The following is a 27,467-nucleotide window of genomic DNA, read 5'->3' on the forward strand; positions in this document are numbered from 1 at the left end:
CATTACAAACTGAGGTAAAAAGCAGGTACTTGAAATGTAGGTACTTCAAATTGTAGAATAAGGTATATTAAAAATTGAATATGTAGAATATAGTTAGTAAAGACACGCCCGAAGAAGCCATTGTATGGCGAAACACGTGTTGCGCTTTTGTGAAATCGTTGAATGAAAATCTCACAATAATGTGTTTTTTAAATATTACTGGGATTTTTTCCCAACACCAAACCGTTTTTTCACACCTTGACACGTGTTTCGATCACCAAGTGATCATCTTCAAAGTTTGATCTTCCCCTTGAAGATGATCACTTGGTGATCGAAATACGTGTCGAGGTGTTAAAATAACGGTTTGGTGTTGGAAAAAACTCCTGTGATATTCATTACTACACCAAAGGTTCCAAACAGTGCATCACAAAAAAGTGTTTTTCGAATACCTTCTGAAGCATATTCAGTATCAGCATTGCATCTGTGCGGAACCGGGGCGTTTCGCTAGTTGGAACAATCTTCTGCATATAATGTAATCTATCTACATATTTTCAAAATTGGATGTAGATGTAGGAATAGTTAGATGAGTATTCGAAGAATAATTTTCCAGTGTATTCAGTAGAAATGAGTGAAACTGAAAAACAATCAAGTTCACCTTTGTATATTTAATCTGACGGTCTTCATACAAAATTATTGCTCAAAAGTTCAAATAGAAGTCCTATAAATACGTTGTAATCGATATCCATATCTCATTTGTCACTTGTTGATGCATTTCTTTTTTTACGTTTTTTTTTTTCGTTACATCTCTTTAGCTTGCAGTTGTTTTATTCTACTTACATAATCTTTTGGCTTTTTTCATCCTGCAGAAAGGTTTTGACTCATATCTAAAATGTAAGTTCCAAACTTTTGAAAATCTGAAATTGAGGTTATTATACTGCCCGAAATTATTAATTTTCAATTCGAGTATGTGTATTATTATTCTTAAAATTGAGATCAGCTGTATTGAACTGATTGAAATATCGTTGAATACGATTTGTAGCATACCAAAAGTATAACTATGTGATCTCTTAGCACCTTAGCGTAGAATAAAATGTTCTGTTGTCAACTAAAATACTTTGTTAGATACTCTTCAGTTCATGATAATGTTTAATTTCTCGGTAGCTACGGTTTTCTTTTCTGTATACTTTTTTTGCTGATCTTAGTTGACACGTTGAAAATTATTGTCAAAAAAACTTAATGTGTCAAGTGCGATTCAAAAACCGTCTTAAATGACAGAGAAAAGTCAAACTTTTCTATTAACTGTTGCAATTTTGGAAGGAAGACATTATGCATGGTTGAATATGGACTCTGCCGTTATTGTGAAAATAGACAATAAATTTAAATGCACCTCGGTGAAAAGAAAGACTGATTGTCCGTTCTATAATGAGGTGCCGATTCGGAGACACTGCTTTTCATGATGGTATTAACGAAGTTAACCTTGTTTTCAGTATTTCGTGTTTGAATTCTATACAACATTCCATGATATGATTGAAAAACAGATGTCAGTAACAGTAAGTAACTTTAAAATATATAGAAATTATCGTTTTTCTGTGTTATGTGATTAGTGGAAATATTTTAAGTTATCGTGAATTATGAATTTTCATTTTCTTTAAAATCAAAAATTGTTTGCCTCTGGTCAAGAATGAGAGTCTGTACTCCAATTTGTGTCGGATGTCAAATGAGAAATCTGCATTCAGAGGAAAACAAAATGGATGGTTGTACTGATACTAAAAAATAAAGTGACCTTACACATATATAAATCCTTCATTATATCATTAGGGAACCGAAACATGAGCTTCACTTAAACAATCACTACTTAGGTGATATAAAATCATACTCGTAGTGGCCGCTCCCAGGAAGAAGAAAAAGTAACCAGATCTGTTTTATACTTGATAATGGGTTATAACTCGAAAGAGGTCGTAAAAATAAAATAACTAGTGTAAATTTGAAAAAAGGGTTTTTATTCAGTTCATTGATCTGAAAGGAGATATTTAGCTTTATGATAGTCGTTGATTCTTTCCTTTCTTTGAGCTGAATTACAGGAGCAAGTTATCATGACTTAAGGTGATGCTGATAACGTAGTTGTCATCTTTAGGACTAATCATGAACCTGAAGCCTCAACTAGTACAATAGATCTCGAAACTTTCAAGTTGAATATAAGTATTCACCCTTTTTTTTTTCACCCTAAACTTTTTAGTGAACTTCAAAGAAGACTATCTTATCCAAAACGTTGGATAAAAAGATACGAACTTGTATATATGGCTTCTGATAAAATTGCATTAGATGAGGGTCCTGCGGACTTGCTTTCGCAAATGTCTTAGTTTATTCTAACTTGTTTAACTTGCTGATATCTAGCAACTGACTACCAGGAATCTAATAAACTATACCAGAAGTTCAAAAATTAAACTTGGAAAATAATTTAAAGGTCACAGTACTGAACTTTAAATTGCCAAAATAAGTCTAAAGACTGTTTTGAAATGAGATATATATGTGTGAGATAATGGAACATTCATCTCTTCCAACGTACCTACATGCCGGAAAATAACTATTTCCCCGGCTGATAGCACCATGGACATTGAATTATTGAATAAAACTGGCCGATACTTGATGAAAATCTATATTGAAACTAATAAATACAGTTTATTGTGTGATTTGCACTATAAAGAGTTTTACAAAAACTGCGACACGTGTTTCGCTATACGATAGCTTCCTCAAGCGTAAACTAAAAGTTACTATATGAATGAATTTTTCGGAAGTATCGTAAATATACTCAACTATTTTTACCTGGAAATGAAAAGATTCAATAATGGCGAATTATTCAATTCAGTCTGCTTGTTCATAAGATATTGAGAATTTTCGAGAGAAGTTTCAAACCTTTCTTCTAGAGATGGAGAGGCTTGTATTCATGGTTGAACTCATGTTCCTCTGTGAATGAATGAGTGGCATATGTGGAATTCATTTCTCCATTCTGGAAACATTTTTTGTGTTCCTTTACGCGAGCTTTGAACGTTCTTCCAGTTTGACCTATATAAAACATCGGTCACACGATAATTTATACACTCCCGATTTTTCTGAAGCTGAACTTTTATCTCTGTTATTCTTAATGTGTATGCCTAAATTGTTGTTGGTTTTGAAAGCAATATTTACAACATTGTTGTGCAGAAAATCTGAAATATGTGTAGTGGGTTGGCCTAAGTAGGTTAAGGTTCTATAACTTTTATCCTCTTCTCTTTGAATTGGGTAAACTTCCTTCAAAGCTTGGCTGTATAACTTTTTTGATAATGAAGAATGTATAAGACTGCTATCATAATCATTGTTGACGGTTCTTTGTTTCATTTTATTTTCAGTTCTTTATTAAAATTCGCCTCTGACAAGTCTGTGGATGATACTGTTCAAGCTCTTACTTTGTGCTGATACGGGTGGGTGGACGAATTATGAATGATAATATCTGTATGTGCCAGCTGTTGTTAACTTTTGTTATTGTTGAGTCCAAAAAATTTATAGAGTCGTTCTTTTCCTTCTCCACTGTGAATGTGATAGAAGGGTGGACAGAACTGATGAAATTCAAAAACTTAATCAACTGTCAGTTCGCTCCTGTTAAACATCTATAATCCTGTTAATCATCTACATATCTATATCAATATACGAAACTTCTTACCAGTGGGTTACTGTGTATTTTTCTCTCCAAATCGTTCATGAAAATCTTTACCAGAATAGGACTAAGTGGGTTTCCCATTATGGGACCTTTGCAGGATGAGTTAAAAATTTCATTGAATTGGAAGTAATTATGTGACAAACAAACCGTAAGCAAGTCTAATATTGTGTAAACCGGTACATACAGATATTATCATTCATAATTCGTTCACCCTCCCGTATCAGCACAAAGTAGCACCTTTAAACAGTATGATCCTCAAACCTTCTCAACGACGAATTTCAATAAAGAACTGAACATAATAAAACATATATCCGTCAACAATGATTACGATAGCAGTCTAATACATTCTTTATTGTCAAAAAAGTTCTACAGCCAAGCTTTGAAGGAATTTTACCCAATTCAAAGAGAAGAGGATAAAAGTTATAGAACCTTAACTAACTAAGTCCAACCCACTACAAATATTTCAGATTTTCTGCACAAAAAGGAATGAATATTGCTTTCAAAACCAACAACAACGTAGGCATGCACATTAAGAATATCAAAGATAAAAGTTCAGTTTCAGTAAAATCGGGAGTATATGAATCATCATGTGTGATGTTTTATATAGGTCAAACTGGAAGAACGTTCAAAGCCTGCATGAAGGATCACAAAAATAGTTTCCAGAATGGATAAATACATTCCACATATCCCACTCATTCAATTCACAGAGGGACATGACATGAAAGGGATACAAGCCCCTTCCCTTCCGAAAGAAAGGTTTGAAACTTAACCTGTTGGATAGTATGTAAATAAACAAATTCAAAAACTCTCAATATTTCATGAATGACCAAACTGAATTGAATAATTGGCTATTATTGAATCTGTTCATTTAGTCAATATGTTAGAGTATAGAATGGTTGTAATTTAGAAGTAACTTATAGTTTACACTTGAGGAAGCTATTGTATAGCGAAACACGTGTCGCGGTTTTTGTAAAACCCTTTATAGTGAAAATCACGCAATAAACTGTATTAATTACATTGAATTATATTCGACAGACATGAATATATTTCTCTTACATCCAGCAGCAGGAGCACACTGAAGTCAATCGAGATCACCAGAAGACCAGTTTCGAGATATTACCTCTCAACAATATATCGCACCCCTACGAACGACAACCGTCAGAAGTCGAACCTTGTGCGAGCTAATAACAAATGAGGTCTCACCTTTTAACGTGTGATTCCTAACACGGGTTGGACGATAGCAAGTGAACTACCCAAAAACACGGCGGCCAATTGAGTGAGTGAACAAAACACCCACATCGAACCGGCTACCGACTTACCAAATGCAGAAAAGATTTTACCCTAACGACAGTTTGCCTGGGACTCGATTGACTTTAACGCATTTAACAGAACCTACAATTTATCAATCAAGTTCATAGAACAGTCGGTAGTTGGAAGTCAGTCAACGGTCAGATGTGTTTCTAAAACGTGTAGATCCTAAAGATATGCCAAAAAAAATTGATAGACACAAATTAAAATAGCAATTCCTTATCAACCCGGTCTCTAGGCACATCCAGTTTGGAATTATCAGCTACGTTAGACATGTAAGAATTTACTACGATTTTTACTTGTTATATTTTGTAGTTGTGCAACCGTTTATGATATGTTCATGTTATTTATTTCAAGGTGATAGAACCCCGAAATATTTGGAGAAAAAGAAAGATACTTGGATATATAACGCTAGACATTGCAACAGTATGGCAGCAAAAGAGTAAAACTGTTCAACAAATTTCAGAACCATTTTTCATATATATTTTTCAACAGATCATCAATTTTACCACAAATGGGCAATACTAACAGCTCCAAAAATGGAAACTTTTACTGGACCTCAAGGTTACATTAAAATGGACATATCGATACTGTCCAAATCGGAAGTTCCAAAGGTTCCACTTCATATCATCAACGACGAAATAGAAGGGTACGTCTCATGTTTCATTATTGGTCATTAGAATACGTTGGCGATAAATATTGTTCATTAGTAAAAAAGTATACCTACACTGTCAATTGAATATAGGATAAAACACTTTTCGCTCATTTTTACTTAAGTTTATTATTTGTTACGAACGGTTTCGGTTTGTTAGACCATTCTCAATTGCTTTGAGATGAGTTGATTTATTTTAAGGACAAAAAACAAGCACTACATGGAAGTCTTTTGAGGCGCTCTCAAAGCGGTGCCTGTGCGAAAGTAGCGATTCACATTGGATTTGAATCGTTGGAGAATAAATCCATTTGGAAAAACGTTCTCAGGAAGTTTATTCCACATAAACGCAGTTCTCCATACGGAAGAGTTCTCAAACAGTGAAGTTAGAGGTGTACTGAGTTGAACCTCAAAACGATGAACAGCCACAGTCCGTCGCGTATTTCTGATATGTACCACACTTCGTCCAATAGTAACGTATCAACAAGAGAGGCGGACTACCTGGGTCAACATAAATACAACCTACGAACTAGAAATCACCAGTCATCGGTGAATCATCAAGATGAAATAAATCTTTGAAGAAACCAGCCACTCGTGCTGGCGAAACGTTAGGATGCAATTACAAACTACTAAATCCAAATATGTCAGAAAAACTCGAAGTTACATGTTTACTGAAATTTTATATGTGATTCACTGATTTAATAACGAAAACTGAGTTATATTTTAGGAATCTTCTTCTTCCTGAGGGAACATTCACTGAACGTCAGAAAGCCAAATATATATTTAACATTTACCGTGCCCAGTACGTTGTTGACAAACTCTCGAATACAGTTGAGGATTACAATTTGGAGTTCAAGGAAAACTCCAAGAGTTCCGGACCTACCACTTTTGTTGAAATAATGTTTGCAGGGATGGCAGTAAGTACTCACCTCATTAAATGATGATATCAAATTCTGCTTATACTTATTACCTGAAGAACATTTTCGTAGTAAAACTATCGTTTGTCTGCAGAAAATGAACTTCGCCCTTTATTTTCAGAAATGTTTTTATTTTTTTTTGCATACAATGTTAAAATCTATATGTATATTATTTGAAAATAATAAAGACCTTCATTATTATTATTATTAAGTTTTGAAATAGTCCACAGGAGCTTTTTCTAAAACTCATCATGTCTCCCTGCAGGAATGAGCAGAAAAAAATGATCAATATCGGATAAAGCATGATCGGCTTGAAGTAAACAAGTTGCCGAAAAAATATTGTCACAAAAGAATATAATTAATTCTGAAATGAATAAGTGTACATATATAGTTACAAGAAAGTACAAGGAAGTATACTAGTATATTTTTTTTTTCTGATTGATTCAGCCGTTACTTGATGGAAATCCACGCAATTTTTGACTTCTCTGTTGATCTGTCTCAACCCATTGATTGGCCAAAACCGTTGGCGAAGATTAGAAAGGATGGTTTGTGGCCCTGCGTGATGTAAATCTTAATGTTCCTTTCTAAAAATTAATGTAACGACATGATCTCTAGAAGGAAGAATCATTGGATGTTTCTGAGCAAAGGATAACTCCGACTGAGTTAACCTTCCTCCAACTCGAAGTATACCTTCTTTGTCTAAAAACGGAGTTAATTGAGCCATCGCACCTGATCTGATGGAAATTTTTGCCTTGAGATCTGAAATTTCCTTAGAGAAGTGATGGCCTTGAATGCAACTAATGATAAGCTTCAGAGATTTTTTCAGTTCTTCAACAGAAAGTGAAGCCGTCAATTTGTTTTTTGGCTTCAAACAAGTATGTGCGAAGCACAAGCAATAGGCTATAACTCGTTGCAAGTGACTAAATTTAGAAAATCTTATAAGGATTTCATTCACTTCTGAGAAATTATTCAACGAAACAAGAGTCACTGGGGATCTCTGTTCTGGCAAAGATTCTGTAAATTGTGTTTGAGAGTTATCTGAGTATAAACCGATGTTATAGAGAATGTCTTTAGCAATTCCCTGCTAACCTTGTTTTTTTCTATGTGAGTAACAGTTGAAGTAATGAAGTGATCTAACCTTTTTGTCCTTAGTCCTGGCTGTTGGCCAATGTGAATTCATCCTATTTTTTCTTACCACCCAGCTTTACCTGCGAGTAGTTGGAAATTTCCTTGGTGTCTTCAGAGGGGAGCGAGATGAGCGATTCAGCGAGATGAGGAAAGTATCCTTCCTTTTGCGATGAGTTCTTCAAGTGAGACATGCGATGTGTGACGGTCTATGTGGAGCCAGAGAGAGAGAGCGAGAGAGAGAGATATTGAGCACGTGCTTCTTCCAAGTACGGCTACCGTGTGTAAGATTACCTTTTCTTCTTAGATGTGTACAAAACTGAGAATCCGGCCCGAAGGACTACTTTGTTGGGTCCCAATTTTGGTTTTTGGGCTTGCTGGCCCCTTTCTAGTGGACTGTATACTATTGAATAATGCGACGTAGGTAATTAGGTAACACACTTTATTCTGTCACACCTAGTTTACAGATTTCACAGAATGTTGAATACGACAATTGGTTTGATCTGTTTGATTTGATGTGAGAAACACTAAGCTTATACAAATGAGAACCTTTGATATTCTCCACAATAAACTAACACTTTGTACTTAACTACAAATACATCTAATAGACCTTTCTTCTGTTATGCTGAAACCATACTGTACTGAACGAGATCACTCTTAAGCCAGAGGTAAGGAAAACTGGACACACGCTATTGGTTCCCGAAGGTAGGTAAATATCCCTTGACAACCAGACAATTACACAGTGACGTAACAGTGTTTAAGGCAACTCATTTCAAATTTTATTTATATTCCCAACACAGACGATTATTTCTTTCCATTGATCGTCGTTTGAGGAGACGGGTACTTTGTGACCGCAAGTTGCTGGTAATAGTGGTCGTCAAAAAATGGATACAAACTATGAGGATATTTAAGAATTTGTCGAAAAAACTCTAGAAGCAGTACAAGGGTAAATCTCGTACATGCTCAATTAGATGTTAGTCACATGATAGTTTTGACAAATTTGAAGGCAAAACAGCTTCATGACTTAACAACCATTCAAGAATTACTAAATGAAGATTATCTTGGTTTTTAATGGAAAACAATATCAATTTCTGAAAAAACGTAGGTTGCGTAACATGATCAATTTTTCTTTAAAAAATCAATTGTTTTCTTGCCGATGTTTCGAATTCAATTAAATTCTTCTTCAGGGCTCGAAGAAGAGTTTTTTCATGTTAATAATACTTCCATTTTAAAAACCATCAGACATATTAGCTACATATTTGAAAAAAAATAAAAAAAATTGCAAACAACCGAATTTATCGGAAACCAACATGTTAAATATTCATTTGAATTGAAGGGGTTATATTTTTTAGGAGTGATTAATTTTTGGGAAAGAAAGTTTTTGGCTTTCTACTACTCCATCTTGATACAAAAAAAAGAAGGATGAGGGAGTCTTCCAAAGAAAGAAGGAAGTAACTCTATACATGGATGTGTAGATCATGCAAAGAAGTAACTTTCAGAGACAAACTGCAAGAAAGTCCTCCTGAAACAGCTACTTTCATATAAACATTGAATTATACGAAAGAAAAAATTCTTTCGAAACAAATACTTCTATATGAACACTGAATCATACAGAAGATACTTTTCTCTACTCAGTTTGTATTTCAAACATTCGTTGTGGAATAACAATCAGATATCATTGACATGAGTTCTACTTTAAATGAATGGTAACAAATTGCACTTACATAGAACACTGCCATCCTCACTGGTATACACCGATGTTTCGCCTTAAGACACTCGCACTAAGGCTCTTCGGTACCAAATTGGATAACATTTTAGAAAATACACACACTTCATTCATGAATTCCTCTTGGCTGGGATTAAATCGAATAGGTGAATGAATGTCATTACGATGTCATCGATGACATAAGCAGATCAAGCTTATTCCGTGACATTAAAAAATCGTAATTCATGAATGAAGTGTGTGTATTTTCTATAATGTTATCCAATTTGGTACTGAAGAGCCTTAGGGCAATTGTCTCAAGGCGAAACATCGGTGTATACCAGTGAGGATGGCAGTGTTCTATGTAAGTGCAATTTGTTACCATTCATTTAAAGTAGAACTCATGTGAATGATATCTGATTGTTATTCCACAACGAATGTTTGAAATACAAACTGAGTAGAGAAAAGTATCTTCTGCATAATTCAGTGTTCATATAGAAGTATTTGTTTCGAAAGAATTTTTTCTTTCGTATAATTCAATGTTTATATGAAAGTAGCTGTTTCAGGAGGACTTTCTTTCAGTTTGTGTCTGAAAGTTACTTCTTTGCATGATCTAGATGGAATTGTAGAAAGGCAAAAACTTTCTTTCCCATATTTAAGATATTATGTTAGTAAACTTGAGAATAGTGAAAGAGTCATGGAACAGAAAATGGGTATCATCTTAGTTTATCCACTATATCACCACTTAATTTTGTTATTCACGATAATATCTACAAATCTTTACAGTTCAGACTTTATGGAAATAAAGGGTGTATAATGAAGATATGTTATTATTAACATAAAAAGTGTTATTAACTTTCACAGTAACTGGTCAGTGTATTCACCTGATTTTCGTCTTTCGTGTGTTACTCTTGACGGATGTTCAATTCCTTACCTACATTTACCTCAGAATGTGTCAATAATCTTGGGAAACAGAACATGAGGAAATTGATTTGTCGATTCGAATGCCCTAGTGGAGTCTCTCATAGGTTTCATCCACTGATTCTGATAAGTCTAAATGAAAGTTTTTGGATTCGAAAATAACATAACTGCCAATTTTCATGTCTTTCAATAAACCAAATAAAGATTCTAATTAGCAGTATTTTGCTAGTAGCCACATTTTCTGCTGCAAAATTGTCCGTCTCCAATCCTTCTAGAGGAAATTCAATGACATCATTCAATTTGCCTTTCAATCTTTACGTTGGAGTGAATCTTTTTAAATATATTACTAAATTATGGGGAAACTTGTGGATTGATAGGGATTTTGTGCATTTTCTCCTTTCTTTGCATTTCGCACACGTTGGTTTTTCATTTCCATCCAAAGTTTCTTCTCTTGTAAACGAATCCAAGCACTGCCACAAACTTAATTGGTCGGTTCTTTATGGTATGACGAGAGACAACTCCCAGAAAGGATCAAAGGTTACGGATGAGTGTCCATAGTGTGTGCATTTCATCGAGGATTTCAATTAACCAACTAAATTAACCACAATCTTAGAGTTATGCATCATCAAATATGCGAGCCATGACTCTTGTGCATTTTTGGTGTCGCTCCATTTTTCGTCAATCTTCGTTAAAAATTGGTTTATGTTTCTCATCAATTATATCAACGTCTTCATGTAAACCTTCTGAAAGATAACGAAGAAACTCATGGGCATCTTGATGGGAATTACCCATGAATCGAGGAGCAAAACTTTGAATCTGATTTTTCAAGGAGGCTGTATTTACTACTCTATCAAATGAATCTTCTGACCACAACTCCTTGATGACTTCTGCAAACGCTTTGATTAAAGCACCCTCCATACTAGAAATACTAGTATTGATATCTTTCATGAATTCATCCTTTTTCAAATATTCCAATAAGCATCTCTTATTTGATAAAAATTGGATTACGCTGTTCATTAAACAGGTGTTACCAATATTTTTCAAACCATTTAACCCAAGGGTTTTGACTCAAGAATTTATCACTGAACAATTCGAAATATCTTTGAAACCCATTTTAGAATTTTGCTAGCACGTTATCTAATTCGCGAAAAAGCTACTGTAATAACGAAACATGTCCTGATCTGTTTTTTGAAAATAAAGTTAGTGAAGTTGTGATCCTGAGGTGTAGTTTATGAAATTACTATGAATCTTCACCAAGTATTGGTTGAAAATTAACGAACTGAAAATGGCAACGAGTAGTGAATAGCGAACTACATATTTTGGTTTTACTTCTTATGTATTTCACAATATTTTTCAAAATTTGTCAGCCTGGAAGGCAAAAATTGAATAACCAGCACTACTAAAGTATTCATCAATTTTCTTTCATGAGAAGGATCAGATCAGTTGCAACGAAAAAATATTTTCAGATCAGAACTTCCATGAAAAAGCAGACGTCGTTTCCAGTGTTCAATGAGAAGTTGACGATAATCGACTTATTCCCACCGCTATGTCAAATAGTTCGAATTCAATTATGTTATGGAGATACAATTAAGAAAAAAGTGCATTCATCTAAATCAATCAATATGCAATTGATCTCAAATAATAAGAATGAAGGTTTCTTACCAACTTTTGGACCAAATCTGGTTCACCTGTATAGGCATAATGAACTTGAAGGATATGCGGGTAGCATTATAATGTCCATGGATACGGAAATAGAAGAAGGTGTAATGTCTGATTCTAAGAAAAGTACATTGGTAGAATCTATACCACCACTGATTGAGGTGAGTTTTTGAACTTCATTATTCCAGTAACTCCCATGATTAACTACCGTAGTTATAACGGCATCATTATCCTTATAATTATAAAGTATGACAGTTCAACTGAATTATTATATTAGTTCGACCCAGAAATATCATTTCGACCCAGAAATATTATTTCTGGGTCGAAACAAATGTTTTGGGAACATTCAGAATATAAAAAATGTTTTTCGCCTAATTTAATGTCCATATGGAATTTCGCTCAGATCTAAAAAAGATGCAGTTTGAATCGTATCGTGCCGATGAAACCATTGACAAATTCATAAGAGAATGAGTTTTTAACCACTGATAAGGACGGTATTTGTGAAAAACCCTCCGAATTGGATGATGTTCAAGTGACAGATCATTGTCACCTGACGTGGAGCAATAGATACGGAACAGCACATTTTTCGATACAATTTGAATTTTGAAATATGGAATTTCATTCCGATAATTATTTTCCATAATTTGAGCGGCTATGACAGTCAGTTATCCATGAAAGAGTTATACACTAAAAAAAAGGCAATACCATTCAAACAAAGAAAAATTGCATTCCATTCACTGAGCATCTCTTGATGGGTATCACAAAAGATTAATTTGGTGAATTGAAAAATAATTACTCAAACAGCGATTTATCAATAGCTTCAGAACTATGGCTTATCAAATGAGCAATGTTATGAGACACGAAAGTGTTTTTCGAAACATGAAAAAGACAAAACGTGTATGAATCTTAATGAATTGTGAATCATCAGACTATTCAGATTTGTATTTGAAATCGGATGTATTGATTTCATGTCATATACTCGAACATTTTCGCGGTATACTAGTATGTCTGAATAAATATGAATCGGATCTAGTCCACTTTTTCACTTCTTATGGGCATGCAATGATAACTTTTCTTCAAAAGGTATAGTGGAGGTGACAGGGAGTTTTCTGATCGGAAACATATTGCCAATAATCGTTTTCTGCCAAATTAATCATCATAATTCATCAGTTATTTGGATGCTACCAACTCTATGGTCACATTATGTCCCAAGCATTACCGACAGGTGGATTTTTATGATTACCCTAACCAGAAATTCCTATACCGAATATCATGAGTGCTCCAGTTGATTCTCCTGAAGTTTATGTTTTGGAAGTAGATGTCCTCAATCCTGAAGAATTTCAAGGCCCGCATTTTAATCTGCCATTTCCAGTAGAAAGTGTGATTCCACCCGATTCCAATTCAAAAATACCCAAATTATTACTAAACGATGAAAGAAAATACATTATTCATTAGAGGGCTTTGAAGCAAGCAGTTGAAAATAGTTTGATAGTGATGAGGACTCACAGAGTTTTCTCATTTAATCAACTAGGTACTATGGTTGGAAAAATATGTAAACACAAATACACTTACGATAAATCAAGCAACAAATCATAAAAATAATTTCTAGACTAGAACGAATGCTGTCTTTGGAAAAACAATGGAGAACGTTGATGATATAAATGATAATCGACTTGTGACTCATTGGGAATAAGGTTCACCTCCTCACAAAGGAACAAGAGTTCAAAATCGATCGTTCACAAAAGAAAGGTTTGGAACTCAAAATTTTGGAAAATTTGGAGAAATTTTTACTTACCAGATAATCATACTCATTCCTTTCACAAAACAATTATCTATGCAATATTCATTTGTTTCTTCAAGTGTTTTTTTTCTACGACCCAATGAATGAATTATTGTATCCAGTCTTCTCAGGTAGTTGAGTGTATGAGAAGGTTGTAATTGATATTCTCAGAGTACAAAATGGTCAATAAATATAATTGATTTATCATTTCTGTTTGAGCAAGCTTCTGTATAAGGTAACTTATTTCAAATAACTAATCATCAGCGCAGCAAGTAACCGATGATCAATTCACCTTCCGCAGAAGAGTTATTGATGAATAGACATGCTAATCTTGATGAAGATTAGGATTGGTGACAAGTTCAGCTGTTGCTCGAACGACTAACATCTCTAAAGATGATCTTTTGCTTTTCAAAGAATTCTCATCTCCACATATTTTGAAGATTCTATCTCTCTTCTATCATTTTTCGATATCAGGTATCATAAAATCAAAATTGATTTCACTAACAGAAAAACGGCAACCAAATCTGAACATATTTATGAGTACAATTATCAATAAATTTATTGAATCATCATAATTTTTGAATTTTTAAAGTCTCAGCGGTAATGAACATTATTAATTTCCCTGTTCTCTCCCATCTGAGAAAATGTATTTGTCAAGACTGAAAAGAATGTAACGGCAGGCTGTAGCTATGAATTGTGCTTTTTGTGTATCAGTCACATTTGTCATGTATATACAGGCTGATTCACGGTGGATGGCACATTAGACGTTTCTGGTGAACCAGACAACGGATCACTTTGAAAATTCAATGGAGGGCATATTCGGACATTCTCTAGCCAACTAAAATATTTTCGACAATGCGGTGTTGCCGCTTCTATTAGAAAGCAGTAGCAACTTTGATTTTTCAAATGGAACACTCTGTATATAATATTATTTTTGGAATCTCCAACAATTGCCCGACAATTTTTCTTGATATTTTCCTATACCTATCTGTTACCGTTTTCGAAATAAAAATTAATTTCAATTTTTTTCTTCGAAAATCATGACTTCTAAAAATGCCGATATCTTTTAGTTAAGAAGTACTATGATATCGAAATTTGGTTTGGAGTTAGGTGATACTTGGACACTTCCCACACGTCAGCCTAATCTCCGTTACTTCAATACAGGGTGGTAAAAAAATACAGTTATTTCGTTTGCTTGAAAAAGTTGCTGAAATTTGATTATTTTAAATGGACCACCCTGTATATTATTGAAAATTCGGAAAGCTGCTGAAATTTGCTTTCTTTCTATGCATATCATACCTATACCTAACTAGTCAAGTTTCGGACTTATAAACATTTATTTGTGAAAATGTTCCTTCAGAATGGTATTTCCATTCGGTATTTGGTAAGCAGGCCATGATTACTATTTGACAGTAGCGTTGTGACATTCTCCTAATAATATCGACATTTTCGTCACTTCAGAAGTTGCAAATACCTTCAAAACGATGGAACAAAACTATTCAAACGAAGTTCTTATGAATTTGTTTATTATTTTTGGACAGTGTGACAAAATTATCAGCAGAACATGTAGAAAGTTCAATGAAATGTATCCGAATCTACCGCCAATGAACCTCAAGAAATTTATACGAATTCAGAACAATTTCATCCTCTGTTGAGGATCTTGAGGCTTCATTGCTTGAATTTTGGTGAATTTATAATCATGCATTTCATGTCTTCGCAAGATTCTTTGAACCGATGAATATTTTATACCCAAATCTTCTTCAGCACTTCTTATCGATGACTCGGGAAATACGTGAAAATATGCTAAGACATTAATCTGGTTGTCTTCGAAAGTTACGGGTCGAGGCAAGTTTCTTGGTGCTTTTAAAGTTGATCCAAATGCATTGAAATTGTTCTGAATTCGTATAAATTTCTTGAGGTTCATTAGCGGTAGATTCGGATACATTTCATTGAACTTTCTACATGTTCTGCTGATAATTTTGTCACACTGTCCAAAAATAATAAACAAATTCATGAGAACTTCGTTTGAATAGTTTTATTCCATCGTTTTGAAGGTATATGCAACTTCTGAAGTGACGAAAATGTTGATATTATTAGGAGAATGTCACAACGCTACTGTCAAATAGTAATCATGGTCTGCTTACCAAATACCGAATGGAAATACCATTCTGAAGGGACATTTTCACAAATAAATGTTCATAAGTCCAAAACTTGACTAGTTAGGTATAGGTATGATATACATAGAAAGAAAGCAAATTTCAGCAGCTTTCCGAATTTCCAATAATATACAGGGTGTTCCATTTAAAATAATCAAATTTCAGCAACTTTTTCAAGCAAACGAAAAAACTGTATTTTTTTACCACCCTGTATTGAAGTAACGGAGATTAGGCTGACGTGTGGGAAGTATCCAAGTATCACCTAACTCCAAACCAAATTTCGATATCATAGTACTTCTTAACTAAAAGATATCGGCATTTTTAGAAGTCATGATTTTCGAAGAAAAAAATTGAAATTAATTTTTATTTCGAAAACGGTAACAGATAGGTATAGGAAAATATCAAGAAAAGTTGTCAGGCAATTGTTGGAGATTCCAAAAATAATATTATATACAGAGTGTTCCATTTGAAAAATCAAAGTTGCTACTGCTTTCTAATAGAAGCGGCAACACCGCATTGTCGAAAATATTTTAGTTGGCTAGAGAATGTCCGAATATGCCCTCCATCAAATTTTCAAAGTGATCCGTTGTCTGGTTCACCAGAAACGTCTAATGTGCCATCCACCGTGAATCAGCCTGTATTGTTCACAATAAATAATAGTGACATAGGCCACCTTCAATAATCGTGTCACCCAAAAATTACTTCTCATGTTAAACGTGGACAGCTTCATTCTTACTGCATCGAAAAAAAGACTACAACTCTCGAAAAGAAACTCAGAACCCCCAGTGAATAATCATTCTCATGAGTTATGTATGCCAATTATTGAAATTTTGATATTTTTCAGGACAAATACTTCGTTTATGAAGGAGTAACCTTGTTTTCAATTATTTATGGAGTAACTGCTATTCACAAAAAGTATTCAAAAGATCCAATTTGCATCAAAGTGACGTTTGGAAGAATGAATGTTCAACAAAAATCATCGGCTTCAGGAGAGCAGTTGATAATAAACTCAACTATTCCTCAGAAAGCAAGGAAAATGGGTAAAAAGTATTTTTATTTGGAAATAAATGAAAATAAGCCTTGTCTCTGGATCACGGAAAAAGTGCAATTTTTCAAAAAGAGGATATATAACTCCAATTTCATTTCCAGCATAGCCAGAGAGTTGGTAAGTGCCAAAATGATTAGAAACTAAGTAACTTCATCAATGGTCTGTTACTTTGTATTTCTGTTAAATCAGAAATGATCAAGTTCATTTCTGGGCAGTATTACACTGAAAAACTTGTCTTTATCGTTCAAAACAAGTTGATTATCAGATTACTTCCATCCTTCTTTAGCCATATGATTGAAATCTTCGGTGTTTTAACGAATCATGGGTTAAAGTCTGAAGAATGTAATCTGGCTGAAGTACCCTGCGAGAGAAACCCAAAATGATCACAATGTTATCAGGTTCTTCGAACGATATCTTTCAATATTTGCTGTACATTTCACATTTCAATATATTATTATTAAGTTTCGATATGAAATTAACAGGTTAAAAATAACATTTCAAAACACTAAAAGAACATTCCTTCGAGGTATCTCAAAGGTGCTAGTTCGTTTCCTCTTTTTCATAAAAAAGGACTTATAACTTCTCCACTCAAAGACAATTTTGGTGAAATTGTTGACACGTATGAATCATTGTATACGGACCACGTGCTAGTGTAGGGATATCTGCATTATACTGTGTATAGTCCGCAGCGAGTGATTCGAAAGTGCATATATGTTATAATGACAAAGAGTAATATTGTTTGTTGCATAATTGCTAATAGCTAACCCATCTAGAGGAAATCCGATAGAAACATCCAACTTGCCTCTAAATCTTTCCGTTAAATATAAATGCACCCACACCGATTTTTGACGGCCGATTTTATACCGGTCGTCCAGATTCCAATAGTGAACCACATGTGTGCCAGGTCCCGTTCCCACATGTGGTTCACTATTGGAATTTGGACGACCGGTATAAAATCGGCCGTCAACAATCGGTGTGTGTGCAATTATCCTTAGATAAAATCAAAATAAATTACTGAAATACGGGAAAGTTTCTTCTCTTATGAAGGAATCCAAGCATGTGGTAAACTTATTGACCAGTTCTCGGAGTGTCAAATCCCAGAAAGGGTCGAAGGTTACTGATGAGTGTCCAGAGTATGTTCATTTCTTCATGGATTTTAATTGACCAACGAAATTATCTACAATTTTAGAGTTATTCGTATACTCAAATATATCAGCCTAGTATAAACACTGTATGTTCCTTGGGAAATGAATTGCTATTATTATTGAAAAAAAGTGATAATGGAACTTACCCGTATCTAATGTATTTATTTACTCGTACGTTATAAACTATACCTTTGTGAAGTAACTTGCATAAATGTCTGTCGGATATAATTCAATATCCAGCGTGGTATCACCCAGAAAAGTAGTTGTTTTTGGTAGTCATTTACCAGAACCTACAGTGTGGGTAGCTGAGAGAGATTAATATCATTAACACAATTCATTTGGTACGTCAGAAATCATCAAAAATCTTTATTATCATGAAGGTGAGACGAAATATTTTTATTGACTACCACGAAACCATTCGAAGAATGGGTACCTTGATCTCACTATTGTTTTCACAACATACACACCAATTAGTTTTCAGATCAAGCAAATTTTTCAAATTTCTTCCTGAAATCACCTTCATTTTAGGAAGTCAATACATTATAAACTCCAAAGAATTTCGGAATTTTAACCCATTTGTTGAATATGATAACTATTCAATAATCAAATTTTAGTAAAGGCTGTGCTTGTGTTCAAAGTATTATAAAATCTATTGAATCCTTAGAGACTATTTTGATGATTTTCTATGAAATTGCAAAAAATTTTAGTTGGATTACCACTTTCGCTTGTCGTTGTAATTATTGTATCTCAAAACAGTTTTCATTTCCTTGATTTATAGAACTATTCATATTCTAACATAGTCACCTTATTTTTTCTTATTTGTTCCAGAAGAGTAAGTTAGAATATATCGAAACACTGTTCTTAAGGCCTGACATGAAACTATTTTCCGAAGAAATTGATGCGAAGCTATTAGATGCTGTAGATTTCATTTCTGTGGCTGCAAAAAAATATATTGACATTGCCACTTCATATTCAGACGATTATCAAACAAAGTTAGACAAAGAAAGGAGAAAAATGTGTCTACAGGTTATGGTGAGCAGTTTTAATGAAACTTTCATTACTCAAAACCATAATGATATTTTTACTAATGCATTATTTTATAGAGATTTGAAATAAATGGACGAATCAGACGAATCCCAAGCAGAAAAAACTGATATTGTTTAAAAATTCAGTTATTTTATCACTCATTGTTCGAAGATGATACTCTGTTTCGAGATATCTTTCATAAATAGATTTATTTTGACATTTTCCAGTTCTAAGTCATAGGAAAGATACAATATTCTACTCCCCAAAAATAACCATTATCTATCGAATGATTAAGGAAGCCAGCCTTCGACTCGCGTGGACAAAATTCTCACGAATAATGGCCACATTTCTTTCTCTTTGATATCGTATCTGTTTAAAAATCTGTTTGAAATCTGTTTTTCCGTTAACCAGCTGTCGCACCTACGAACGACAACCCTTAGAAGTTGAAACTTGTGCGAGCTAAAGATTAACGAGGTCTTACCTTCTAACATGTGATTCCTAACACGGGTTGGACGATAGCAAGTGAAAATCGATCATTCAGCCTGTGGTTTGAACCACCGACCAACACGGAAGTCAATTCGAGTGAGTGAACAAAGCACCCACGTCGAACCGACCGGCTACCGACCGACTATAGTTCAATAGGGGAAAATATAAATGCAAGCACATGTTAATAAAACAACATTAGATAACTTGATGTAATGATAATCACTTATTCGCTATCAGAATGGCAATTATGGCAGATATAAGGAGAGTTTCCCTCAGTACAATCTTCATGTGACCACATTTTGCACACACTGCACCTAATCCAATGTTCGTTCGGTTTGCTATTGCTAAAGGGTTCAGTGCAAACTAAGCAAAAGTACTCGTCTTCGGAAGATTATTCTGATTTCACCAAAACCTTTTTTTTTACTTTCTTAACTGGAACTGATAATCTAAGGTCCATCAGAATGTTTGCAAGAGTTTGGAGATGAAGTCGAAAGGTTAGTGAGACTCGATTACCCAAAAGCACCTGATAACTTCACCCACTGGATTAGCGTCAATAGTTTCATCGATGAGGTTCGTGACACGGAGCTACAGCAGTCATTGAGGATGGCACGTCATAAAAAATTGAATGAAGCCATCATGTATGCCCTAGAATTTGAAGCTGCTAAAAATGTTTCGCGACAACAACGAAAAGTTCAAGTGAGGGCCATCAATGAAAAGAAAGACGAAGGAACAGATCGACTCATGGTCGGTCTTGAAGAACTCTTCAAGAATTATTTGATGAATGGAACTGCGCCCAAGGCAAGAGAACGGCCTAAATGTTATAACTGCAGCAGAGAAGCACATCCAAGGCGGGAATGTCGATCTCGTTCAACATCCAACGAAAAAAGAGACTGGCATTCAAGATCACCCGAACTGAAGCGTAGGGGCTTGGAAAAACCAAATTCAGCTTGCGTTAGGAGAAGTAAGTTGACTGCTGCATCCCAAGTCTCCAGATATCCGATTTTCACGATAGGACGCAACACTAACAGCTTAGTCGTCGGTGGAATTATGAATAATTACCAGTGCTTTTTCAACATCGATACTGGAGCAACGAGGTCAGTGATAAGAGCCGATTTTTTCCAACAGAAGCGGTTTGAAAAGGTTATCAGTAGTACCTGTTTTGGAAACAGCCACTGGAAGATTAACAGTCTATGGAGAAGCTGAAGTGAGGCTGAGGTTTGGAAACTGCAAAATAGAAAATGAGGTATTAGTGGTCAACATCGTCGAAGAATTCATTTTGGGACTGGACATCATGCCTCCTACGGATTAGTGGTGGACATAAGGAACGAAGTGTTGGAATTCGGAAATGAGAAAATTCCGCTTGACGCGCCCTCTCAGCCTTATGAAAGCGCCAAGGTGATTATACTGAAAGATTCAAGAATATCTCCCAACACCAAGAAAATAATTGAGAAGGAAAATTGATGGACCTGGAGGCTTGGATACAGCATTGATAAAGCCATCCAACGGCTCTGAAGGAAGAATTTTCTCGGCCAAATCCCTCGTGAATAGTAACAATCAGACCATCCCAGTAAGAATAATAAACCCTAATATTAACAGAGTGATTCTCAAGAAGGGGCAAGTAATATGCACTTGTGAACCGATCGTGAAAATCACCAGTATCGAAGAAGAAATCCCTCTAAGGGGTGCTCAGCAACCCGCAAAGCAACTCATAGACACTTTCTAGAAGACGTGTAGCCATCTGCTTGAAGAAAAACTATGCAAGACCAGCCGATTCGTAGAGGAAGAGGACGATATGTTTGTGAAGGGCAAAATCATAGGTTGAACGGATTTAATTCAACATCGTGTCGATACTGGCGATGCCAAGCCCACACGTCAACCAACGAGACGACTTCCCTTCGCAGAGCAAGACGGAACTTCATTCATCGTTAAGGACATGTTGGAGGAAGGATTAATAGAGAAATCAAACAATCCCTGGTCGTCACCTGTTTTGTTGGTGACTAAGAAAGATGTATCGACGAGATTCTACGTAGACTACAGGAGGTTCAATGATGTCACCAGAACAGATCTGAAAAGCAGATATTAGCAGGTAACCGTTCGTCCCGAGGATGAAGAGGAGACTGCCTTTTCCACCGGAAATGGATCATACTAGTATAAGTTTATGCCGTTCGGATTATGCAATGCACCTGCAACATTTGAACACTTGATGGAGTTGATGTTGGGGGTACTCACCCGGAAAACATGTTGGGTCTATCTTGATGACATTATAGTCACCGGAAAAGGTTTTGACGAACATCTGTCAAACTTGAGGAATATTTTCACGAGGCTGTGGAATGCTCATTTTCAGATCAACCCCAAGAAGTGCTGCCTCTTCCAGAAAATGTGGCGTCAGAAATTTCCTGGGACTCTGTAGCTATTACCGGCATTTCGTGGAAGGATTTTGGGAAAATTGTCAAACCTCTGCAAAGTTTAACTGAAAATGGAAACACCCTTTGTTTGGTCCCCAGATTGCCAGCAAGTATTTGCTAACCTGAAGAGACATTTGACTAGCGTACCGTATCAGGTATTTCAGTAAGTCCCTGAGAACATCCGAATGAATTCACTGCATCACGGGAAAAGAATACCTCGCAGTGGTTAAAACGGTGGATTACTACTAGTTTGTTACGTATTGTTTCTGCGATAGCCAAGTCAGTATTTCGATGACATAACAACTCCATAGCGAGTTTTATAGGTTGAAATGCTTTGTCTAAGTTCACTAAAACCACTTATTCTTCCTCACTCAAAAAGTAGTTCGGATCCGCTTCCAGGCCCAGGTCGATAAAAGCTTTGGTGACACTCTTGATTTTATCAAATAATGTTTGCAAGGCTCAATCATCGAGTTTCACAAACAAGTTGTAACTTTATATATTTTCCAAATTCTTGCCTTACGTATACAGCGTGACTCACGGTCGATGGTAGGTTAGACGTTTCTGGAAAACGCAAAGCATTATTTTTCTGAAAATTTCACCTCTCACATTTCCTTACCTGTTCTATCGATCTAAAATATTTTCAGCATTGCGGCGTTGCCACTTCTATCAAAAAGTCCTAGCAATTATATTTTTTTAAATGGAACACCTCGTATATTAATACATTTTTGGAATCGCTTTAGTATCTCAATACTTTTTTGTTGATAATGTCCTATACCTATCTCTATCTGTTTTCGAGATAAAAAATAAATTGTGCTAAATATGGTCCAAAACATAGCCTCAATTGAAATTGAGTACATCAGTACTCTCAATTCATGAAAAGTTGATATTTTGATGATAGTTTGGACAAACTCGAAATATTCAAATAACACCAAGAAGGCGACTCCATATCATACAGGGTGTGCTAAAATTACTATTATTTCCATTGTGCATAAAAGTAGTGGAAAGTCCATTTTTTCAAATGAAACCCCCTGTATATTACTCGATAAATTGAAAGATGGTGAAAAATGATATATATATAAAGATGATATACATGTTCCTATACCTAAATCGTCAAGTTATCTCAATAAAGCCGTTTTTGTGGAAAAATAGTTATTCACGTTTTACCTACAAGTGTTGAAAGTGGAATTTTATTTTGTGAGTGGGGATTATTGCAAAACGAGCGTCAGCAAGTGGAGCAAACTCACGAGCAGAATAAAATCACTTCTAACAAATGTATCATACAAATTTTTTTGTATAACCTTACTGCTGATAATAAAAAAAATTATAGGGTACATGGGATTTGAACAGACGATCTTTGGATTACAAGGCATATGTTACAACTACATACGCCAACTCACGTTATTTTAAGGAGGATTATTGGTTAGTCATGAAGGACTTTCTACAATTGGACTGAATACTACTTCGTCATCGTCAGTAACTTCACAGGGATTCAATATTACCAATAGCACGAACTGCATGTGTGAACTTTTCTAAATGATTTTTTGGTAGGTGTTCTGATTGAAGTGTTTCTATCAAAGAGATTTTCAATAACAGTTGTACAAAAAATAATTTTTAAAGAATTTGATTTCTAGGTAGCCGTGGAAATATCAAGCTTATGACAGTTTGGTGACTTATAAGTAATTGATAAATGGTTATTGACGGTGTTTCAAAAAATCGTCAAAAATGGATGCAAATATTGATTATTCAAACGAAGTTCTTATGAAATTATTTATTATACACGGACAGTGTGATCAAATCATTGCCAGAACTTATAGAAAATTCAACCAAATGTATCCTGAATTAACACCAATGAACGAGAGGAAGTTTGTAAGATTACAAAATAATTTGCTTAACTATGGCTCCATGTTAAAAGCGCCTTCAACATTACCAAATCCTGTTACTTCAAATGAGGACAATACTGTTAAAGTTTTGGCATATTTTTATGCATATTCAGAAGCTTCCATTCGCAGCGCAGAAAAAGATTTAGGTGTATCACATGCTTCGGTACAACGAATTTTGAAAAATCACGGAATGCATCCGTATAAATTTACCAAAGTTCAAGCTCTAAAAGCAGAAGACTTCGAACGTAGAATGCATTTTTGTGAATCCCTTTTGATTCATACACAGGAAGATCGGGAATTTTTGTCAAAAATAATTTGGAGCGACGATCAAAATTTACGAGGGATGGTATTTTCAATAGAAGGAATAAACATTTTTGGGCTGATCATAATCCTCATGTTACAAAAGAAATGGGTTTTCAAGAAAAATTTGACCTGAATGTTTTTTGTATTCTGAAGAACAATAAAATTAGCTTTTTTATTCATGAAGACACACTGAATGCAGAGGGATATCTCCAAATATTAAGGACGACTGTAACCGATTTTCTTGAAAATTTGCCTTTAGAGGAATATAGGAATTCGTGGTTTCAACTGGACTTTTTTTCATGGGGTGTTTTAAAAGAAAGGGTATACAGTACTCCAGTGCCTACCAAAGAAGAATTGCGACGGCGAATAGTGCGGAGTATTGAAGATCTGAATCCCCAGGAAATTGAAAAAGCAACCACAAGTCGCGTACAAAAAAACATTTTAAAGTGTTTAGAATATAATGGACAGCATTTTCAGCATTTATTGTGAAAATGTGATATTTTGTTTACAATTTTGTTATTTTGAATCATCCTATTCTGTTATTGTCTGTACTTTCACATGTTTTAGCCCACAAAATCTTACTTTTCACCTAGAAATGACTGATTTTTGGTACAGTTGTTTCCTGGAAACTTTGAGCCATAGTTAAGGAAATTATTTTGTAACCTTACAAACTTTCTCTCGTTAATTCAGGATACAGTTGGTTGAATTTTTTACACGTTCTGACAATGATTTGATCACTTTGTTCATGTGTATAATAAATAATTTCATAAGAACTTTGTTTGAATAATCGATATTTGCATTCATTTCGAAAGATGATTCGAAACACCGTCGATAACTCTTTGTAAATTACTTATAAAAGTAATTCCACTGCTACCTAAATCCAAATTCTAAAAAAAATAATGTTCCTAGAAGAAGCGACTTCATTGAGAAAACTTGACGATTTAGGTATAGGAACATGATATATCATCTTGAAGCATTTTTCACCATCTTTCAATTTATCGAGTAATATACAGGGGGTTTCGTTTGGAAAACTGAACTTTTGACTACTTTTACGCAGAATGGAAATAATAGTAATTTTAGCACGCCCTGTATGATATGGAGTCGATTTCTTGGTGTTATTTAAATATTTCGAGTTTGTCCAAACTATCTTCAAAATGTCAACTTTTCATGAATTGAGAGTACTGATGTACTTAATTTCAATTGAGGCTATGTTTTGGACCATATTTAGCACAATTTATTTTTTATCTTGAAAACAGATAGAGATAGGTATAGGACATTATTGACAAAAGAGTATTAAAATACCAGAGCGATTCCAAAAATGTATTAATATACGGGGTGTTCCATTTAAAAAAATAAAGTTGCTAGGACTTTTTGATGGAAGTGGCAACGCCGCAATACTGAAAATATTTTAGATCGATAGAACAGGTAAGGAAATGTGAGAGGTGAAATTTTCAGAAAAATCATGCTTTGAGTTTTCCAGAATCGTCTAACCTACCATCGACCGTGAGTCACGCTGTATTTAGAATCAGTTTTAGTAAGTAATCTTATGAAAACCTGACTTTCTCAATAATATCCACATATTCTGCATCTTCTTCTATTCTGGAGATAAATCAATGAAAAACATCATCTTGAGTCTGAGCCTGTCCTGGATATTTCGTGTACTTTAGAACAAATCTCATCGTTATTTTCCTCGTTTTCAGATTCTATCACAGGTTCCTCAACATCAGTTTTGTTTTTATAACTGCAATAACCGAGATCCACCTCGCTAAAAAAAGCTCGAGATCTCGTTCTCGCGAGAACGAGATTGCATTCCCTATTCAATTCAACTAAACATCTTATTTTCTTCAATATTTTTTAGACAATCGCTAAACATATTTACCTGTTTTATATTTTCAGCAAGATATTTCAGAAAATATAGAGAGTATATATCAAAAACAATTCAAGAAACGAACTTTCAGAAAACTAGAAAAGAAATATAGATGTATAGAGGCTCTTTTGGAAGACGTGAGATCCACACATTACCATTCTGCAATCTCTAACTGAATTTGTTGTAGGTTCAAGATTGTTGGCCTGATATATTGATATGGATAGTACATGGAAAAAAGAAGGTGGCTTATCGTCGTATAGCAGCTAGAGACATTATTTACTCACCTATAACAGAAGAGAGAGGTCAATTTTGTGGTGTTAAAAGGACACTTTGTTTTTATGTATAATGTTTATTCTTTTGCAATCTGCAACACAATCTAATTATATTCGTTTCAGGCAAATGACAAGGATCATAAAAGTTTATCATTAACCCTTGATGTTTCATTATTCCTCTGTTTGGATAGACACCAAGATGACTTCACGAGTGGAATTCCATCAGGGTTTGAATTTGATGAAGAAATAACAAAATTGCCAAATAAAATGAGTGCGAAAGAAAAATATGTAAGTTTGTAATAATATAGCCTTTCATACTCCCATTATGACTCATACCAACGTTGTAGTTATTAGAAAAATGTCAGTTAGGAATATGAGGTGAAATAATTCTTTCTTTGCACTCAAAAAGAAGATTAATAAATGTGAAGTTCCTGAAAAAATGGAATTATAATTTTGAATTGATGTTTTTTAAATATGTAACACATGGGCTCAAAAGTCCCGGGGCTAAGAAAGAGAACGTTTTTTTCTCAAAATTGGTTTTATTCATTAACGTAATTTTCATCGAAAGCCACACAACCATTCCAGCTCCGCTTTAACATTTCAATACCACTTTTGTTTATCGATTTATCTTTTGCCTCAAAATAGGCATAAGTTTCATCAATAACCTCTTCATTCGAGAAAAATTTCTTACCAGTGAACAGCCAGTAGTTGATAAGAGCCAAATCTGGCGAATACGGTGGATGTGGGAGCAATTCGAAGTTCAATTGATGTACTTTGGGCATTGTTTTGATTGACTTGCGACAGGGTGTTTTATTATGATGGAACAAAATTTGTTTCTTTTTCATATGCAGTCGTTTCTTTGCAATTTCGATCTTCAAACGCTCCAATAACGCTATATAATATTCACTGTTGATGGTATTTCCCTTCTCTAGATAGTCGATAAAACCTTTCTATCCAATTGTTGTGCTTTCGGGGGCTTTGAACGAGATTCGCCAGTTGCTCTCCACTCAGATAACAATTGTTTCGGTTCCGAAGTGAAGTGATGGATCCATGTTTCACACATTGTCACATATCGACGCAAAAACTCCGGTTTGTTATGTTTAAAGATGGCCAAACACTGCTCAAAATCATCAAGACGTTCTTGT

General features: G+C 34.7%; 1 protein-coding gene across 2 annotated transcripts in view; it reads left to right on the top strand.

The window, feature by feature from the left end:
• The first annotated feature begins 1,168 nt into the window (after positions 1–1,168).
• mfr (ferlin family C2 domain-containing myoferlin misfire) overlaps positions 1,169–27,467 on the top strand; it is an 84,828-nt gene continuing 58,529 nt past the window's right edge. For both annotated transcript variants that reach the window (XM_074179024.1, XM_074179025.1), the window contains exons 1-11: positions 1,169–1,406; positions 1,467–1,529; positions 5,339–5,423; positions 5,477–5,630; positions 6,358–6,547; positions 11,762–12,115; positions 16,735–17,055; positions 18,912–19,115; positions 26,080–26,187; positions 26,238–26,390; positions 26,446–26,610. In XM_074179024.1, coding sequence (XP_074035125.1) covers positions 1,248–1,406; positions 1,467–1,529; positions 5,339–5,423; positions 5,477–5,630; positions 6,358–6,547; positions 11,762–12,115; positions 16,735–17,055; positions 18,912–19,115; positions 26,080–26,187; positions 26,238–26,390; positions 26,446–26,610 — 1,956 coding nt within the window. In that variant the 5' untranslated portion in view covers positions 1,169–1,247. The remainder of the gene's footprint in view (positions 1,407–1,466; positions 1,530–5,338; positions 5,424–5,476; positions 5,631–6,357; positions 6,548–11,761; positions 12,116–16,734; positions 17,056–18,911; positions 19,116–26,079; positions 26,188–26,237; positions 26,391–26,445; positions 26,611–27,467) is intronic.

Source organism: Leptinotarsa decemlineata, unplaced genomic scaffold, assembly GCF_025532065.1.
Source record: "Leptinotarsa decemlineata unplaced genomic scaffold, Ldec_3_MD MMD2_tig00004307_RagTag_RagTag, whole genome shotgun sequence".
In the NCBI taxonomy this organism is placed as follows: domain Eukaryota; kingdom Metazoa; phylum Arthropoda; class Insecta; order Coleoptera; family Chrysomelidae; genus Leptinotarsa; species Leptinotarsa decemlineata.